Source organism: Podarcis pityusensis (assembly GCF_964106645.2).
Source record: "Podarcis pityusensis genome assembly, chromosome: 14".
Classification (NCBI taxonomy): Eukaryota; Metazoa; Chordata; class Lepidosauria; order Squamata; family Lacertidae; genus Podarcis; species Podarcis pityusensis.
Window position 1 is genome coordinate 11291519 of NC_138039.1, and position 21512 is coordinate 11313030.

The 21512-nt window shown below is 39.8% G+C and overlaps 1 protein-coding gene across 2 annotated transcripts in view; it reads right to left on the reverse strand.

Moving 5' to 3' along the window:
• Positions 1-21512, reverse strand: part of BAIAP2L1 (BAR/IMD domain containing adaptor protein 2 like 1) — a 59382-nt gene that overhangs the window by 30330 nt on the left and 7540 nt on the right. The window contains exons 2-3 of one of the 2 annotated variants that reach the window (XM_080981108.1): positions 11561-11636; positions 6419-6505 (exon numbers count right to left, since the gene is read on the reverse strand). In XM_080981108.1, coding sequence (XP_080837234.1) covers positions 6419-6505; positions 11561-11636 — 163 coding nt within the window. The remainder of the gene's footprint in view (positions 1-6418; positions 6506-11560; positions 11637-21512) is intronic. The other variant, XM_080981109.1, reaches the window with a different exon arrangement.

Below are 21512 nucleotides of genomic sequence, written 5' to 3' on the forward strand. Positions count from 1 at the left end.
TCATCAAAAACTGAGTTTGCCTCCTCACTCATGTCCCATACTCATTTGAGTGTGGAAAATGCTGCCACACCTGTTTGGTAGTACAGTATACAATTCCTATTTAACTGCGGCATGTCCTTCCTGGCACAAGTCCCCAGGACTCCAAGTCTAAGCTGAACCATTAGTTGATTCAGCCTTTAATGCACCACTGGTAGACTAAGCATTGACTATGGTCAGATGTATAGACAAGTCATAGGATGCAAATGGCAGACTAGAGATTTACTATATGGCTGCAAGTAAATTGCAGAGCAGTTTCAGCACTGAATCATCCAGTACCAAGCAGCACTCCGTAGCAAATGTAACATAAGCTTCAATCTTTTGACCTTTCATTTCAAGCTACCACCATGTACTGAGCTAATCACATAAAAGAAGTTTCCATTTGGATCAGCGTTTAAATTACAAACAATCAATTTAGTTTCCCATACGGTCAGGTCCAAGTTTTTCCTTAGTTTTTAAGGTTTTCAGTACACGACAATTGACCTTTGATCCCATTTGTAACAAATTCTGAGATTCCTAAGCAGACAGTGTGCACATGACACAGCTTCCATATAATTAGCAGAGAATGTTTTTTTCCATTTCTAGGGATCTCAAGGGAGGAGGTTCAGCCTGGTCAGAAAGAAAACATGTACTATGAATCAAGTAGAAATTTATCCTGACTCTTCAACTCAGGGTTTAAATCAGGGGTGTGGAACTTTTTCAGTCCAAGGGCTGCTTTGCCTCATAGAAAATCTTCCAGGGGCCGCCTGTCAGAAGTGGTACGGGCAAGAGGCAAAAGCAGGTGCAGCATCAGGGGTGACTCAACTTCGTAGAGTAGGCTACATTCCATCCATGCAAAAGTCAGAAGATTCTACCCACCCATACCCCTCCCTATCAAGACAAAAGCACTCAGGGAGCAGGGCCAGTAAGAGATACCTGCAGGGCCACATTCAGCCCCCAAGCCTGAGGTTCCTCATACCTGGTTTAAAGAAGTCCTTTAATTCAGCAAGAAAAAAGGCAGGTTTCGATCATTGATTTAAATCAAACCTCTTATGTTCGTTTACAAGTAAACTTTGCTTCATTCTTAGTTGCACTGTACACATTTTGTGTCTTTTCCTTTTTTACATATATAGGGAATATCTTAAAAATATTCCCACATAGGGCCTTTAATTAGACCAGAACCCATAGCAGCTTGCAAGGTGAACAGAACAACCTTATCAACTCAGAAGCAAACCCTTTTGGATTTAATGTGGCTTTCTACCAAGGAAGTGGGTATAAGATTGCTGCCTAAGTAGGAGAATATAGAAAACTATGCACTGCACAATTTTGTCTTCCAATCCCGTGCTGCTCCTTTTTGCTTCCCTTGATTAACCTTTACAAAAAAGAGAGGGGAAAACAAAAATGAGGGGCTCGTGACTGTTAGGGCAAAGCAGGGTTGATTGCTACTGGGTTGACTAGGGCAGTTTATTTTTGGTAGGTGGAAGTGCAAACATTCATTTCTGAGAAATTATCATATCCGTCATTTACATAGAAAAGTCTCCCTTATTGCAGCATATCTGGCAGTGACTTAGTTAAGAGATAAAAAATAAGGCTAATACAGTCCCCAAAATTAGTAACCTGCAAAAGAAAAGAAAAGAAAAGAAATTACTGTATTTTTCGCACCATAACACTCACTTTTTTCCTCTTAGAAAGTAAGGGGAAATGTCTGTGCATGTTATGGAGCGAATGCCTACGATCTGCTGCAGTCGTGAGCAGAGGATCCATGGTTCCCCTTCCTTCCCTCCTCCGTAGCTCGCTTTGAAACAGCAAAGCGGGAGAAGAGCCGCTGAATGGGGACGAGAGAGGGACAGAGAGCCTGCTTGCTTTAAAGGAGCAAAGCAGGAGAGGAGAGGAGCCGCTTACATGAGTCCGGAGCTATTTTTTTCAGCGAGCCAGGGAGGAGGGAGAGAACAGCTCGCTAAATAGCAGCAAAGTTTTTCGCAAGCAGGCTCTCTGTCCCTTCTCCTTCCCACTCAGCTGGCTAAATGGTAGCAAAGTTTTTCAGCAAGCCGGGGAGGAGGGAGAGAACAGCTCGCTAAATAGCAGCAAAATTTTTCGCAAGCAGGCTCTCTGTTCCTCTCTCCTCCCCACTCAGCTGGCTAAATAGCAGCAAAGTTTTTCAGCGAGCCGGGGAGGAGGGAGAGAAGCAGAGCCTTTAAAGGAGCAAAGCGGGAGAGGAGAGGAGCCTTCTCCCCTTATACCCCTCTTCTGCATTATTAACAGCATCCTTCTCCACCCACCCCACACGTGTTCCTTGTCCCTTGAGTGCTTTTCCTTCCCTCCCCACTTAAAACGTTGTTACAAAGCATGGATCCACATGGATCCTCAGGATTTTTGCACTGGGTCACCCCAAATTCACCATCAGATCACATAGCATGTCCATGGCTACAGCTTGCACCAAAAAAAGCACGCACCCACTGTTGCCTGGGGCCGCAGTGGTGCAAAAACATGGTTACAAAGCATGGATCCTCAGGATTTTTGCACTGGGCTACCCCAAACTCACCGTCAGATCACATGTCTGTGGCCACAGCATGAACCACAAAAATCATACATCCACTGTTTCGTTTAGAATATATTTTTTCTTGTTTTCCTCCTCTAAAAACTATGTGCGTATTATGGTCGGGTGCGTGTTATGGTGCGAAAAATACGGTATATGCTGGATGCTGGCAGAGAAACGACTGAGAACCAAATTTCTATGCTGTGTGCAGAGGAATAGAGCACTCTATCCCTTTCAAGACTGTTTTAAAATAGAGATGGAAGAACCTTTCTATTTCTGGTTTGTGCCGTTGTCATATGTTTTACCCATCATTCCATTGTTTCCACATTAAGCAGTGATTAAAAAACAACAACCTCAAAACATATATCACAATATGTATTTTTACACTTTTAAATTGCAGCACAACACTCAGAAAAGTGGAAAATCTGTTGGACAGCTATGGTCATTTGAGAGGTTTGGATCAGGTCATTTTCTACAGGAATTTGCAGACGGCGAATTCTTCAAGCATCTCTACTTTAAATATTGAATCTATTCCTTGCTTTGGAAGTGCTGAATTTTGATTACTGCATCACTGGTGTTTCAAGGGCTTACTTACACATGCCTAAAAATATTACAGTGCTTTGTCCAGAGTTCTCTGACCTTTTGTATTTCTACAGTAAGCACTTTATTTGAGATGAAACTGGAGGTAGTCCAAAACCATATTTTCAACTAACATAAAAATGGTGCACAGGATCTCCTATGGGATAGTTTAAGTTCTCAGTTAGAAAATCATACACGAGCATCCAAAATATAAGTTGTACATTTTTAGGAAAGTAGTGGAGACTGATGTGGATGAGAGCCAAACTTAGATGCAGCATAATTCAGTGTTGTGAGCTTTTTTTGGGGGGGGGGGGGTGTTAGGCTGTATGCCTGAGTCCCTTCTAATTCCTCAATCCAGCAAGGGTTAAAATCTAATGGAGGATTCAGTTGTTGGAATAGCCAACAGCTTCTTGGTAACAGCCCTGAGAATAAGAAAAGAACCTGCTCTGTATGCCAGAGGGCAATGATGTGGACCCTCCTCCTTCACCTGGCTGGTAGTGAGAAGGAAAAAGCCAGAGTTGGGTGAGAGAGAGAGCTGGCCTAGGAACCAGCAGAAGCCTGAAAGGGAGAGACATGCTAGATTTTTGTTTGAACTCAAGGCTGTGGCTGTGAGAGAATCAAGATCTTCTTGAGTGCTAATGCTGTGAGCCCCGGCCCCATCGTAGTCTCAGGTGGTATATATGTGCAAATAAACAATATATCCTAAAGACACCAGTCATCTCCACTGTTCCTCATTCCAAGGAAATCAAACTCTGGGTAAGCACCTGAAACCCTTGGAATATTGCACCACTTGGGAGTCTGGGGTGGCGGGCAAAAATATATATAGCCCTTGTGTAGCCGATTCAACCCTCTTCCTTTATAAATAGTTGGAGTGGAAACTGGATCAGGAATATGGTATGAGTGAGGGGGGTGGGCTTTAATTCTTTAGCCCTGTGACAGTCCTATTCTAAATAGTCACATATCTGCTATTTTTAATGGGAGAAAAATTCCTGTTGACATCAATGAGAGCTTTCCTTCCATTGCTGATGCGTGTGTCTCCCCCAATACCCTGCAACTCAGGTAGAGAACAGAGGGGACGAAGAATTAAAGTCCTTCCCTCCTGCCAAGGTCTCATTCCACCTTGCTCCCCCAACCACTTATAGAAATAAATAAATTATCAGCCATGCAAGGGCAGAAGGCATGAAAAATACTCAGCCATGCTAGTATTATTCACTGCTCTTCAAGTGACACATTAAAATTGTAAATGACTCGTGCTTAACATGCTATAGTTTACAGGACTTCATATGCATGGTTTCCCTCCTTTTCCAAAATACAAGTGCATAAGCAAAATAACCTTTTCGCAACATGGACAGATATACCACACCATTATCCCACCCAACCCCACAACTATGTTACTCAAAAATACGGAAATTTCTTCTGTTCACATTCATCTGTATTGGGGACAGTATGCATTTTTAAAGTGGCAGGACCTTAGCATGTTGAAGGCATGTGCAAATTTAATGTAAGGTTACAGTCCTGTGCACACTTACTTAGGAGCATATCCCACTGAACACAGTGCCATTTGTTTCACAGTACACATGCCCAGCGATGGGCCTCATGAGATTCAGTTAAAAGCTGTTCAATATTCTTACTGAAGACCTTTATTTTTTTCATACTTATTACCTACAAAAGAAGTACAATCACCAACAAAAATATAGGTAGCTAGCTAGACATTACACATCTCACGTAATCATTTGTCTGAATCTTCTGGTCCCACAGTATGCCATGGAAGCAAGATTTCTATGCCCACAAACAAAGTCTTTGTGGAAAGAACAGAAGAGAAATAACTTTAGTTATTCTCCTCCTTCCCTTGTCAACCCTTCATCTACTTTTGTTGCTTTGCCAGTTGTCAAATTTAGACTGCAGGTTCCTTTTCCTGCTTATGTGGTTATGCAAAACCCCATGTATATTGGTAATAAATAGTTGTCATTCATTACATTGTTATTCTTGTAACTTAGAAGGCTTGATACATCTCAGACACATAAGTGTATTCAAGTACCTGGGTTTTTTTCTATAGTCATATTTATCCAGGTCTTGCTAAATTAACTCGTAAAGCAAATAAGGTGACTACATTATGAATTATTTGCCTTTTACTGTTTGCTGTTCTGCCACTCCCTTTGACTGAATTCAGAATGTCAAATCACACAATGATGGCTTTCAGAAGGAAACCAAAAAAGATAAGCAATTGCAAAGGAGTCAGCATTATTCAGGAGCAAACTTTAATCTAGCCAGTTGAAGATGATATCAATATATTCTTGAACTCACCTTTGATAATCAAAGGATGGGAAGAGAATATGAGGAGTCCCTAAGCCCTGGTTTCTTTTGTAAATTAGAAAAAATCCATAGACTGTACAGCTGCAATCCCCTTTTCAACAGCTCTCTGTATTCTACATGAGCTGTTGTTTTTCTCTTTTACATTAGGCAAATCTCTCCTCCTCAAATTTATTCTGTGCAAGGAATTTTGAACAGATTAGTTGGTAGACCAGGGGAAGAAAGAATATGGAGAACACGATCTTGAATTATCCCATTTAAAGTGCGATCAATAGAAAAGACGGCAGGAAAGGCATGATGAAAAGCAAATGTTGTTTTTCTGCTAATTTTTCTGCCAACAAGTTGCATGCTTCATTTCAAACTTCACAAGAAAGAAAATACAGGATGTACCCAATGCTGCAGCACTACTTGGTCTAACTGACAAGAAGCACACATTTCAGTCTTAAAGTACATTAGGGAATTCATTGTTTGAATTACTTAGCTGAAGGAGGGATTAGACAATTTCCGAGATCTGGACCATCACATGGAGAGGATGACTGCTCTTCTCACCCACTCAACTCAACTCGTCTTCCCCAACTCTTAGACACCCCTGCACGTCTAAGCAGGACACTTAAAAATGTGTGCAAAAATCAATGCACATATGCCAAAACAGTGTGGCCGGTTCCCAAGAAAAAAAATGTGGAAATCTTAGGCAGGGCAGATGCACTAGGCAGCCAGGGCAGATAGGTGTGCTCCCATTCCCCTCCACCTAATGGGGCTGGATGGCCCAGGGTGGTGGGAAGGGAACACAATTCAATCCAGCCCTCACAGTATGTAGAAGGAGAACTATATATGGAATGTAAAGGCATTCACAAATATTCTCATAGGCTCAATAATCAACTGAGAACCTAGGTTTGCCCCCCCCAAAAAACTTATAAGCTCCCACATTTGTTCTATGTATCAAGAAGAATGTGCATCTGAATAATCGAATATACTTACCCAATTCTTTAGAAACAGGTGATGCAACTGCAATGTCTCCTATCTTAGCAACACCATCATAGTAGGCTCTGCCAGCAAGAATCATACCTAAAGAGACAAAAGGAGTAAAGCAAATATATTATGAGTTGTTATCTAAATGAGCAGATTTATTGATCAGCTATATATGTTGGACCAGATGACCCTCAGGATGCCTTCCAACTCTATAATTCTATGATTCTGTGTCTTACGGTCTCATTCTCTGCCACCCCAAGGAGGGGAAAGAGTGTTAGTAACAGTGGTACAAAGTGTATACAGTCAACCCACAACTTGCACACATTTAACTTGCACAATTACAGCTTTATATTCTGGGTGGCTGGTCAGCTGCACTCATACAAATTAAAGGCATGCAAGGCAAAAAACTTAAAAACTCTTTCCCCAAGCATGGGGAATCTGTGTTTCAAGTTGCAGCTATGCTATAATAATTACAAATAAATCAATTATGAGGCTAAAGAGTCTTTCACTTTTTATCTAGCAGGAAGCTTGTTGTCAATTAACTCACATAGCTGCTTCAGAAGTCAGAGGAGGCCTTTGAATAGTAAAATATCTTCAGTTATGAGTAAGAACTGAAGAGGGGTGAGCAAAGAGGGTGGCCTGCACCTGGGTGCCCCCTTAAATATGTCAGGGGCAGGCAGGGCAGAGCCCCCCTGCCACTGCCCCCGACTGGCCTGACAGGCAAGGCTCACACCAAATGGAGGGTGCAGCGTGGCCAGAGGCTACACTGTCAGAGTTCAATGGCAGAAGGAAAGTGGGACATAAATGTAAGAAAATAACTAAATAAATAATTTCACTTATGAATCACCTCCCATCCCAAAGTGATTTACAAAAACATATATGAAGCAGCTAAATACATAAAAACAATAAAAAACACAAGTATGTATTACTTTTCCAAAGACAGAGTTCATACATCTTCAAATGCATGTGCCTTGGATCACCCTTATCTTGAAAAGGTAACGTGAGGCAACTCCCTATTTTGTTCCTTGCAAAGTAACTTGCTACATCTTGCAGTTGCTCTTCATGCTCATGATACATGTATCTGTTCCAAGTGCCCTGAAGATCTGGGAAACCAGATTTTCATATATATAAAGCTACTTTAACATGTGTAATCGCCTTCTGACTGCTGGCTACTCTCTAGCATGAATGTTGCTTCTGTGACCCATCCGGCAGAACAGGCCTTGTTATTCAAATTATAGATATGTAAATAACATGAAAATCATTAGCAGAGAATAATCAATTCCATGATACCTGTTGTATGTTATTGTTTCATTTAGGAAAGGTGAACTAATTTGGTGGACCACATTGTTATGGAAGTAAAAAAGTGAACTTGCCTTCCTCTCCCTGCCTGGTTCTATGAGAACAGGAAGTTTCTGAGCTAGGATAGTTTCTCCTTTTAAATCATGAAAGTCCTGGTTGCATAACAAATACTATTATATAAACTGGTGCTTGTTCTACACCAGTGATCTTTGTAATGAAGGGAATGCAATGAAGGAAATGTTACAAATGTCAACTGGTTCATTAAGATGATTATATATATATATTGTTAATTAGCTGGGATAAGTTATTTCAGACAATTTTAAGAGGGAATCACTTTAAGGTGCTGCATAGTTTAAGTTCAAGCAAAGTGGAATTTGGGGGAGGGGGAAAAGAACAAATCAGAGACAAGCGATGTAGCAAGCTTTAGAAGGAAGAATATTATAAAAGGCAACAAGATTAAGCCTACAAACCTGTAATTACTACAGCTCTTAAGTGCCATTGGTAATGTCACTCCTTGTTTTATTAACAACCACCTTAGAATATAAGCAGCTTTGTACCAAGTCAAGAAAAGCCACTACTGTCATTTTCATGTCTCTTATTCCATGGTAATATGTTTCTGAACAATGTTTGTCATCATGAAGTCACTGATATGCACTGAAACAATCCAGACGAGATCCAGCCTATACCAACACAATAGCTTTGAACTCTGTTTACAGGTTCAGCAAACCAGCCTCAGTGAGAGGATCAAATGCTTGCCAATACTATTGAGTCAGAAAATCTAAATTCAATTTTGCTTTAAGGAAACCAGTATAGAAAATAGCCTATGACCCAGGCAAAATGGAAAAAAAATCAGTATGTTCTAAAAAGCTTAAGGCTGTATGTATGATTACCTATAAGTTCCACTGATCACAGTGGAACTTACTTCTGAGTCACGATATCTAGGAACATACTGCATGTCTTAGATGCCTTCTAATTAGCTTGCTTGGGGGCATGTAGATTTTGCAGTGCTTTGAGGGGATACACCTTCGAAGTCTGAACAAGTAAGCAAGAAGCTAGTGTCTGGTTCATGTGACCAAATATCGGCCCTCAGATTGTAGTAATGTCATGGAAATACAAGGTATGCTGTCACTGGTCTCATGGTGAAATGTTGGGTTTTCCTTTATGCTGAAAGAAAGCACAAGGAAAGGTGGCACATGGAAAAATATTACTCATCTCAAATGATGAACAGTGGGTGGGTAGCAGAGCAAACAGTGGCTTCACTTAGTCAGCTGTAATGTGTACTGAGAAAATTGTACACAGTAGGTTGTATCCAATGCTAGTCCTACTCACAAGTAAACCCACTGAAATGAATGGGCATGACTATCTAAGTTTCATTAATTTCAATGGGTCATCTCTGAGTAAAACGTAGCTGGATGCAATGCATTGGATCTATTCTGAGTAAAGTTTAGTTAGATACAATTCTGAGGTTTAGACCACAGCGCCACCCATGTCCCCTCACTCCATGAACCCACGTTTGCTCATGCACATGAAGCCATTATTTGGCTTAGAGCTATGCGCACTTAGTGCTACACATAAACCAGTTAAAGTACTGATGACTATGCTAAACTTACAGTGGACATCTCATACTAAACAGCCCATTAAAGGACAGCACAAAAATGGTCCATACCATGCTTACTGAAAAGATTTTAAAGATGTCTCTCAGTATAGCTTTGTCATTTTTAAAGAGCATAGCTTTCATTTAAAAAACAAACACAACAATTTGAAACTAATGGAATATAAATGGACATTTCTCAGACAAACATGGTTCTCTCCTCTGTTTCCATCATGTTTTAATTTATTAGTTTCCAAAAAGCAGTTTTAGCAGAAAAATATGTTCTACAGGCTTACTGGAAGAAAGCCACATGTATTACTTCTGACAAGTCTTCTCAACACTCTGGATTGTAACCATGGGAAAAGAAATGTGATCCAAAGTCACAGATACACCAAACAAGGAAATCATCTCTAGGGAGGAACATCCCCTTGAGGCAAGTCAAAGGGAAGAGAATGGCCTAATCAAAGTTATCACTCTAGCACCAGTCCTACTGAAGTGCAGTTTGTGGTAGTTGTGGTATGAGTGTAAGACCTTCTGATAAAATCTCCAATGCACGATTTCATCTTCCAAAAATATTTCATATTTAGTTTCACTAAAATCAGCACTGATACATCCCAACACTTGCTGCACCAGCAAACCACTCTTGAGAATGGGTTCATCCAGGCTTGTAAATAAGGGCATACTTTAATCCATCAAGTATTTAAGTAGCTGCCTGCACATACTTATATTATTTCTTTTAAATAAAAAAATACTAAGGAACCAGGTTTTGCAAAGTTTTCAGGCCTGGTCACCTAGAGAAAGTTTTTATCACAGGTGAGTCATTGAGTGTTTACTTACAAACCTGATTTAGCTTCTACAGCATCCTAAAGTTGTTTATCAGCATGGCAGGATGCTATTGTGGCACTATAGGCTAATATGTCAGGGCAAAGGTTATGGTAAAAAAAGGTAGTGCAGATGAAGAAGTACCTGCAAGGACTGCAAAGCTTAATCCCCAAAGCTCAACTGGACTCAGTTTAAAACAAAAACAATTCACATGCAGATAAATATTGTGCAATACTTAGTCAGAAAAAGTACTCAGAAGATTATTATCTTTAAGAGCTCTTTAAAACATGTACAAGATCGCCATTCTAAATAAGAGTCACAGAAACAAGGTCCTTCTGACCTAAACTCCTATGGAACGCAAGGTTATTAGGATCAATGCTATAATATTTTTCATACCATAAAACAAAATGGGAAATTGTGGAAGATTTAGACTTTCTTTCCTTGATTGTTCTTGCCTAATCTGATCTTCACTTTAAATGTATTATCACCACCATTACATCCTTTGGGAGGAAAACTGGGAAGGAGAAATCCTTGGGTGAAATAATGTTAATTCCCAGTCACCATCAGTCAAAGGCTCACTTCAGTCTGATTTTCTGTCAGGCCCATGGGTTAGAAATTCCTGGGTTAGAAATTCATCAGCCAGGGAACTGTTCCAACTTAAGCTATGACCTGAGATACTGTTATGATGAAAGTGCTGATTTTAGCAGAGGCAAGGCCTTGTGGATGGCTCAGAATAAATGCTATAAGAAAACAGTTCTCTGAAGTTGTTTCAGTAAAAGTCAGCCTTAGACTGAACCTCCTATATGAGCACCATTCTGTCCCAATTGCAAGTTCCACCTTTCCTGAAAGATGCCTTCACTCAGCCTGTTCCAGCAAGTCTTCTACTCTGACAAAGTGGAGGAAAATGCTGATTGTATCAGGGCTTCTGTGATGAGGTCCTCTGAGTCAGAGGATAGCAATATGGCATCCTGAGGCTGAAGGGCCACTAGCACCATGTGCTTATCTTGTGGATGTGCTTCTGGTCAGTGTGCAAGTCCCCTTCAGGCTTCCATCTGCTTGATCCAATCCCAGGTTCATGACAGATACTTAGGGAAATGAGATGAAGAGTCAGGGCAGACAGTGAAAAACAAAATCAGAATGTTTTTCTCTTACCTAAATAATTGGGATAAACTAGGCAGGAAGTTTTGATTTACAACAACCCAAAAACAGTAAATGGTGTGCTTAGCCCCTTTGAAATTAGTGGGTTTGAGCTCTTTTAAGACTACACAGGATTACAGCCTTGATCTTGCTTTCTTGCAAGTACCGGTAATCTGTGTAAGGGCTAATAACTTTTGGAGAGGACTTTGTTGTGAGACATTCATTATACTTCAATACTGTAAAATTAAAACACCGGATATTATGTTAAATTAGTGCATTGACTTAAAAGTCAGGAGGCTTACCATTAACAGCTTTTTCATAGTTTTTCCCCAGGTTTATTAAATTCCGCAGCCCTGGATTGAACTGTTCCATAACATTCTGGTGAACAACAACAAAATCAGAGATATCATTAAACTGGCATAAAAATGTAGTTTAAAGTGTCTAGAACATTTTTAAGCAATGCATGTCACTTAAATTGAGTCACATTTCTAGCTCAACTGCATGGAAATCATTTTAAAATATACACTGCTTTTCCATCTACAGGCCTTTGAAGTGGCCTGACATTTTTATTTATTTAACAAAATGTATATCCTGCTTGGTTACAATAAAACTTCTAAGCAATTTACAATAATGACTTCAGATTGGGGGGGGGGGGATTGCTTCACACCTTGAACATGTGTTTCAGTATGTCTGAGAGAAGGTCTGACCTAAGATCAGAGCAGTGCAATGTTCACTGATTCTGTAAGCCTTCACATATTTATAAGCCAAAATGAAACCATCATTTCCTCAAATATCTTCTTACAAGAAAAACAATGACAGAAGTAACAAACACCCATAAACAAATAGGGGACATATATCTTATACCCACATTCCTGATTATTTGTGTTGATATTTGTGCCTCATTTCTTCTGGCCTCTGCAAGTTTGATGCTAGAACTCTGGTGCCAGTACCTAGAGTAAAAACCTATTTCAAGTTTTTATGGTTTTTGAAACCAATGTTGCAAGACAGAAAATGGGACTGATCACAAACGGAATTAAACTGTGGTCTACCATGATATGTTTGATCACAAAAATCCCACCATCCAGGCATCAGCAAATGAAACCAAAGCCAGTTTCTGTAAACCACACTTTTCAGAAGTGACCAGTGACCTGCAATGAGCAAATAAAGAAAAATAAAGGAAGCCAGTGCTGTTTCTTATCTGAAACAAAGATCTAACAACAGACCTTGTCTCAAGCATGTTGTAGGGTGTTGTAGGTACTGATGGGGGCTGCCAGGGAAGGGGATGTTGGCCAGGTCTGTGCAGTGTACTGTAACTCAATAGCACCATCTTAATGATGAATTTTCTCATGAAAACTATATAACACCAGGTATTTCATACTTCCCACCCTCTCTGGAGCTCTGAGATGTTGACCTTAACCTTGATCACCTGAGCAAAAGCCAAATTGATTTCCAATGCTGAGTTTTGGCTTATGTAGTGAATATACACTGAGGCTGTTAAGTGTCATTTATTTTATTTTAATAAGATAGTAAGTACAGTGGTACCTCAGGTTAAGAACTTAATTCATTCTGGAGTTCTGTTCTTAACCTGAAACTGTTCTTAACCTGAAGCACCACTTTAGCTAATGGGGCCTCCTGCTGCTGCTGCACTGCCGCTGCACGATTTCTGTTCTCATCCTGAAGCAAAGTTCTTAACCTGAGGTACTATTTCTGGGTTAGCGGAGTCTGTAACCTGAAGCGTATGTAACCTGAAGCATATGTAACCCGAGGTACCACTGTACATGTTTCATTGGTGCAAAAAGCATTCTGTTCCTAAGAAGGAAAATCTATCCTATTTTGACCATACAATTTCCTAATACACTATGCATGGAAAAGATTTCTCTTCCTGAACTCAAAAGCTTACACAGAGAAATTGAAACCCTTAATAACACCAAAATAAGGTTTAAAAAACAGCATCTGAAAGCCAGCTCAATCTTATGCAAGGGGTATGCAGTGGTAGAATGTAACTTGGCTTTCCCCCTCTAACAGCCAACCTCCCTATGCAATATCTTTCCTCAGACTGAAAAGCAGTTTGCCTTGCAGCATGGGGGCAGGACTGCTCTGAGAAAAGTACAGCTTACAGAAATAGTTTCACAGTTCTTTGGATCCTGACCAGAATTTTGAAGTATTCTTTTTATCTACTCACTCTTTGACTGAAACAATTCACTTCTTCCAAATATGAAATATTTGTGTTCTGAAAAACTAACCATTGTATCAGACTGGAACACTGGGATAAAGTCTAAAGCACTCACTTTAGAAAGAATGAATGAAGGCAACAGTAGATTTCAAATACTATTTTTGTGTGTGTGTGATTTTATGGCCCTAATGAAATATTGATAACATTAACTGGACCCAACTTACTTGAATCCAACTTTTAAATTCAAATATTAAACTTGCCCAAGTTATGGAAAAGGCTGTTATTAAAAGTTCATGTTCTAAACATAGCTTTTCTTCACCTATGTCAAAGGCCAAAAATCTGAAACTAATTAGGCAGGAGAAACATTAACAATGGCAATATACTATTGTTGTTGTTGTTGTTTAGTTGTGACTCTTCGTGACCCCATGGACCAGAGCACGCCAGGCACTCCTATCTTCCACTTCCTCCCGCAGTTTGGTCAAATTAGGCAGGAGAAACATTAACAATGGCAATATACTATAGGTTGTTCCTATTATCTGAACAATTGATAAAAACATTAAAAATGAGACCATCAAGGCTGTGAGTCCTGGAAGACCTGCTCCTTTTCCATCTAGCCTGGGAGGACAGGACCCTGACGACTTCAGCTGAAGCTGCTGGACAGACTTTGGGGCTGGGGTATTGTTTAGGGGGTCTTGGCGTCAGGGGCGTAGAAAGGGGTGGTGGTGGGTGCAGTCCACCCCGGGTGTCATCTCTGATGGGGGTGACAAAATCCCCCTGGGCGGGGATCGCTGCGCTGATCGCTCCCCTGGGTGGGGATCGCTCCCCTGCCTGCCTCCATGGGCGGCTCACCTCACCCCTGGGTGCACGGCATGTGTGCCACTCCGGGTGCCTGAGTGGCTAGCTATGCCGCTGCTTGGGGCGGTGGGACAAAGTTGTTGTTGTTATTGATATTATTTTTCTGTATCTTTATTTTAGATCTTATTATGATTTATGTGGAAATTGTTTCAATTTGGTCATGTACTATTTGATATTTTATTTATTGTTTATGACTGCTTTTGTTGTTTATAATTATGTATTTTTTTCCTGTAGTAAGCCGCCTTGAGCATGGTTTTAACTATGGGAAAACAGCATACAAATAAAATTATGTATGCATGTTTAAAAATACCCAATGACAATACATACAGAATGATATAAAATAAATGTATTTAGTTAGATTACCTGAGCAGTTCACATCACAATAGGTAAAAACTATTTACAGTAAGTGCAGGTTGTAAACTGACCTTTTGTCCACATTTGAAATAGTTAACTATTCTGGGAATACTGCTTCATACCACACACGCCTTGTTGATACAAGATAATAATGTCCAGACAATGCCTTTGCCCTGTCATAGCTCTCCCTCACTACATAATAGTTTACAGCCTTAAGTCTGTCAGAGGGAAAGAACAGCTGAGGTTTTCCAGTATCTCACAGCTATCTTGCAGTGCGCTTGATCTTTCCCTTCAACTTTTCTTCATGGTCACACAAACATTTGGATGTATTATTTTAGGAATCAGGACTTTGATCATCACATTAAAAACAAAATGTCTCAAAATTGCTTTCTTCTATATACCTTCTCCATAGAATACAGTAAGAACCTCAGAACCAGTACAGTACATACTGTACATTTACTGTCATATGGGCTTAGATCTTTATGTAAGGTAAACAATATTTGGGAAATAATGAATATGTACTTGAACTGGAATAATTTTTTAAAAATTCTTTTCTTATGGTCCCTCCCACATAACTCTACGAGATGGAATAGTGTTTGTGTTATAGCATATTGTTATTATTTATATTTGTAAGGTGCTCTGGGAGCCTCTTTCTTACTAAAGAGCAGGGCAGTAACTATTTAAATGTTCATTATACAGACTTGAACTGAGATCAAATGCATCTCATTCCCACAGGAGGCAGTGATGACCACCAACCTGGATAGCTTCCAATGGTTGTAGGCATTAATACTTTGGAATACCAGTTGCCAGAAACCATGGGAGGAGGAGAGAGCTCTTGTGCTTGGGTCCTGCTGGCAGATTTCCCACAGGCATCTGGCTGACCACTGTGAGAACAGGATATTTGTCTAGATGAGCATTTGGACTGATCTAGCAGGTCCTTCTTATGTTCTTAAATGATTGGCTGGAACATCAACTGACCAACTAACACAAATGGCACACAAATTCATCCAAGAACTCTGAATGCTAAAATCCATGTGTGATATTCTACTAAGTTTTACTCAGAGTACATCTATTGAAATTAATAGACTTAACTTAATTGTGTTCATTCATTTCAGTGGGCCTACTCTGAGTAAACTCAGCTGACTCCATGTATTAAATGTTGCAGTAGAACTTCTAATAAAAATACCCAAAATCTGTAATTTAATTCCATACAACACAGCCAGCCTCATTTGTACCTGGGAGACCTGACTGATGGTGAGGACTAAATTTGACTGGGACTAACATTAAACTAGGATTGATGAATAGGATGCTGTGAAAATTGCCCACCTCAATAGGTTTTATCATTTGCAGGTACCTACTTTTGAATGCATCCAGTTCTGAGGCCAGCAGAATAATAATCAGTCAATTTATGCCAAGTCTGATGCATCATGACACTGATCTTATCTGAGTAACTATGCAGTGGTGGCAGCAGTAGCAGTTCTAGGTGGTGAATGATCTTCCCTGTTGGGTTTTAGTGCCTGTCTAGGAAGGCTTACACTGCCAAAAACAAAGTAACTTTTTCACTGAAAATAGCCTGAAATTGTTTTACACTACTTTCTACTTATGAAGATGTGCTTTTCTTTTGCTTGAATAATTTTGTGTTTCCTTTTGCTTGGACAATTTCCATAAATTTAGGTTATATTGTTGCATAAACTGAAATGAGTTGCATCTCTTTTAAATTGTTTTAGTTGGCTAGATGCTTTGAAGGTGCACATTATAGAAATACAATACATAAAGCTCATCACACATGCTTTCCGACTGATTGTTTATCATAGCTCACCTTAGAAAAGAGAATCATCCCCCTTATGACTCACTGGGTTTTTAGAATGTATGTGGTTGGAAGACTCTGGTTGTATTATCCTTGACTGGGATATATCTTCTGATACCTGTTTTTATACATTATCAGTATGCTGAACTCTTACCTACAGCAATTGATTTTCTGATAATTTAAATAAATTTACCGTACTGCTGTCAACTACTGTTCCAAGCTTCTTGTCCCGATCTACTTCTTCAACAACAGACCCCAAACATCTTTCAGATATACACCCATGGCAATCTTCAACTAATCTAATTTGCTGCAATTTGTTCTGCTGTGTTATTTAAAGATTTCCCGTGGGGAAAGGCAAAATAAGTAGAGACAATATTTGTCTCTAGAATGTTCCATATTTACTTATCTTCGCTATGTAGTGATTTTGAATGGTCACATACTTCTGACCTTCCTCCTTTCATTTTGATTCTTTAGCCAGCATTGGTTTTCCGTGATTACAGTGCTTTAATAGCATCTCAGTCATTTATAACAAGCACAGACAAGTTAGGATGGCGAAATGCTATGGTGCTCAGTTTGGAAAGCAACAGAAGTATAACCCAATCCTCTTCTTCTGGAGGAATGTTTAGATATAAGTTTTATCTCTGTGACTAAGGTGAATCAAAGGTGTCAAATCACTTTGTGCAATTTCTTTTATTACCAGATCAGTGCTTCATCCCAGATAGTTCTAAGAACTCACTAGGCCACTGTTTGTTACAGTGTTAGAATGCATGGCATGTAAGAAATATTATTTTTAGACTGTTTTCTTTAAAAATAATTCTTATGTGACTCACACCATGAAGTTTGAACAACAATCCAATGCAGATATCATTTATTTATATAGCACCCACTCATATAAAATATCAAGGTGGTGTACGTTTTTATTTGTTGGCATCTGTCTGTCTCGAAAGACAATGGAGTGCACCTTCTGGGGCGAAGCCAAAATGCTGGAGAATTACAGCATGCACAGAGACTGGTAACACGTAACTGCTGCCTCCCGCACTGTTTTTGCTGTGTTAGCTGCACCGAAGTGGCCTCACTAGTGCAAGCCTGGGCAGTGTGTATGGAGGTCCTGGGCTGCCCACATGACAAGACTCCCCTCTCGGCCTCACTGATGTGGTCCAAAGGAAAGCAGAGCAATACCTTTGGCATCAGATTGGCTGCAGACATTGCCAGAAGGAGATGTACAAGATACAATCCAACCACATTAGGGACTCCAGATTTGTGTACGGCTTACTACTTAGTCTTTTCTTCTCTTGAAGATGTCCTGCAAGGCAGTGGATATGGATTTTTCCTCGGGGGTTTACTCCCAAAGCCTTTCTCACAAATGAGCATAGCCACAAGGCAGCAGAGGTTTAAGATTATTTTCTTTCTCCTAGATGGGCTACCTTCCCAGGTTGACGAGCCCCATCTACCCCTCACTTCTCTCTATAGTACATGTAGTAACCCCCTTCATTACCTTCAGACCCACTATTGGTCTCATCTGCTCAATCCACCAGAGCTTGTCTTCATATGCAGGGGAGGTCCCTAACTCACCAAGAGTTTGAGACCCATCAGCTACACCTCAACTGGTTTAACCAGCCAGTTGAAGCCATTTCCCGGGCTGTGGACACTGTCACATGCCGACACAGGGGAGAGTTGAGTGCAGGATGGAAAGAAAAGGAAATGTCCCTCACCACAAGTACTACCCCTCCCTTAACACCCCTAACAACAATATAGCCAAACACAGTAAAACTTAAGATACCATAAAGCAATACAAAATAATCATAAGAATGAATGATTTATCTTATATAACATTATGCTGCTTTTCCGCAACCCTTCTTCCTGAAACAGATCCCCCACCCATATATATAATTTCATGTTAAGCAATTTGTCTGTATTAACTGTAGCTGAGGCTTACCCTAGCAAGTGTACATCACAGTTAACACTGGTGCTGACAAACTGGTTAACAGCAATTGGGAATATTTACATCAGGCAAAAGAAAGACCACAAAGAGGGAGGGAGGATTGAGCTGGTGAGCGAGCGTTCCCCAGGCTTGCTCCCAACTTGCTAACCACAGTTAGCAGGAAGTCAACATTATGCCTGCACCAGCCCAATATGAATATTATTAGAATATTTTCCATCAGTTGGAAGTTGCATTGCCAAGATTTCAGATTAATAACTGCTTTTTATAGCCTTCTGCGGAATAAATACTCCCAGGCAGCACCAAAAGAAAAACACTCAGTGCATTCCTTTTTAAAACAATCACATCATTTCAGATTTCCTTCCTTAAATTGAAAGAACTGAAACAACAGCAAACAAACATTTGTGATCACTCACTGATCTGTTTAAAAATGTAACTGATATCTTACACAATAGCAACACAATCAATAAGGAAGCTAAATAGATGTTTTTAAGAAACTAGAGACATAAATAAGTAGAGACATGGTCATATAGATTTAATGGCTCAAGCCATACTTTATGTTGGGCCAAGCCATGGTTTCTGACATTGTGAGAATAGTCCTGGGGTTGTGTGCATTCTGCTCCACCTATGTCCTCCCCTCATGCACCATGAGTGCCTCTCTCCCTAATTTGTAGCAAACAACAGCACTGTTTGACTCAAACAAGCAAACTACAGTTTTTGCTTGCCTTACAAGCCACGATTGAAAGCTGGAGTTTGATGCGGTGTAATTATTAGAATGTTGGGCTATAGGAAGATGTAGATTCAAATCCCCACTTAAGCATAAAGCTTAAATGGTGCTTGGGATAGTTATCCCCTCTCAGCCAAATATATTTCACAGGGCTGTTGTCAGGGTACACTGGGGTGAAGAAATGACAATGGATGCTGCATTCTTTAGAAGAGTGAAATAAAAATGTAATAAATAGACCCTCATCTACTATATATTTTGGAAAGTGCTTTGCCTTTCTGTCAGTCTGATCTCTATAAGTTTGGCTGCCTCTTAAGATCATAGAACTGTAGAGTTGAAAGGAACCATGAGGGTCATCTAGTCCAACCCCTGAACTGCACAAAGCAACAGAGTCAAACTTGGTACAAGGTTTCCTGAGGCAAAGATCTTAATATTTGGGTGTCAGCTGCCACTTTGAACCAAGAAGACAGACCAAAACATGACTTTGAAATGACTGCACCTATTATTTGGCATAGGTTTGGCCACCGCTTGAGATATGGTGACCAACCTTGGTAGGAGGCTTCCTGAAGTGTGACTGGCAGTCTTGGTTGACATTTGGAAATGTGAAGCTAGCATGATTTCACTCTTTTTTGGCATAGGTTTGGCCACCTCTAAAGATATTGCCTCAAAACTCAGCATGAGGCTTCTCGAGGTGGGGATGGCAGACTTGGTCATTGTTTGGTTGCTGGGTGCCATTTTGATGGCAGACCAAAATGAAACTTTGGTGTGACTTCACCTGATTTTGGGAGTGATGGGTCCAAACTCACAAATTACATTATGCATTTTAAAAATCACAGTATTTTTTAGTTTCTAAAAATTCCTGGGCAGCACTGGACATTCTCCACTAGTCTTTTTAAGACTAAGAGTAAGACTCATGGCAGACACAAGAGAACCACTTGAAAAGATTTATCTTATCAAGCAGCTTGTACTCCTAATCAGAGTGCAAAAATGAGGCTGATAGAAACCGACCTTGTGCTTTCACTCCTGCTGTGGATTTTATATAAACACATGTGAAAGAATGTCAAAGTGTAGTTATATGCTAGATACACTGTCCTCTATAAGTACTACAAAAACATTTTCACTTTCCAATCAAATGAAAGCTTTTGTAATTTCCTATACATGTTCAGCTTTGCTCTTAGGCAGGACACACCTTCCAAGAACACAATAGCTCAGCATGTATTGACACAGATCAGCAATGCATAAAGACCCAGCAGTTTACAAAGTTGAGGCTTATATCCTGCCGATATAGTCAGCTCCTCAAGCTAACAATGACACCTTAAACAAACTTGCCAATCATTGGTTTGCAAAGAAAATCACAGCAATGTCATTAGGTTTTTTTTATATATAAAAGGTATTTAATCATATGATCTCCATCTTGGTAATATAATTAAATATCGTAATATCCAACTAGCAGTCAAACCATAAACATATGTGGTGGAGTATCTGCCTGAAGAAGCTGCATACAATTATGCTTTATCATTCCTTTATGCTGATGTACTTCAATGTACACCATTTAAACACTTATTTGCTGACATGGCTAACCATATGATTACCAGAAAGCAGCATTCATGGATCACTTGCATTACTATAGCCCTAAATGGGGGTGTGGAATGATAATGGCCCATAACTGTTCCAGAAGAGAAACTAGTTGTATGTGGTACATCATCCATGGGAAAAAATATACATTCTACAACACATGCAAGCTGTAATACCATGTATGTTAACTGTATGTGGTTTACCTGGTACATTAATACAAGCCCATGTACAAAATTATGTTAATAACTAACTTATAAAGCTAGCTTTCAAAACTAGCTTTAAATATCATTTTCAAGTTGTTTTCTTTCCTGCATAAATTTGTGTCTTATTCTTATAATAATGGAATCACTTGAAAATACCAGGGGTGTTCATTTCATAATATTTTAAAAACGTGCCCATGACACCTCAAGAAACTCTGCTGGTAGGATTTAAACTCTTCCATTGGGTGTTCTGAGCTTTATGTAAAGTATATTTAAGGATGTTATGCAATTTGTATAAATATGTTTTGATGGGAATCCAATAAATGGATACCATGTTAGCCAAACAGGCCGTGTGCTGTATGTGAAAAAGGAATCATGAGGTCTAGAACAAACATAGCTTATTTTCTTTTAGATTTATTCCAAATCCATTTTATACCTGGGATTTAAGGGGCTTATTTATTGATTTTGCAAGCCACATGATTAGCGCCCTGAACAAATGCAAGAGTGTATAGCTCCATCTTTGCTCTGACCTATGCCTCACCCACAACAGCTGTTTCCATCCGGCACCTCCCATGCTAATGGAAAATAACTTGTCCAAGGTAAGATAGTAAGTCTTCTGAAGAAAAT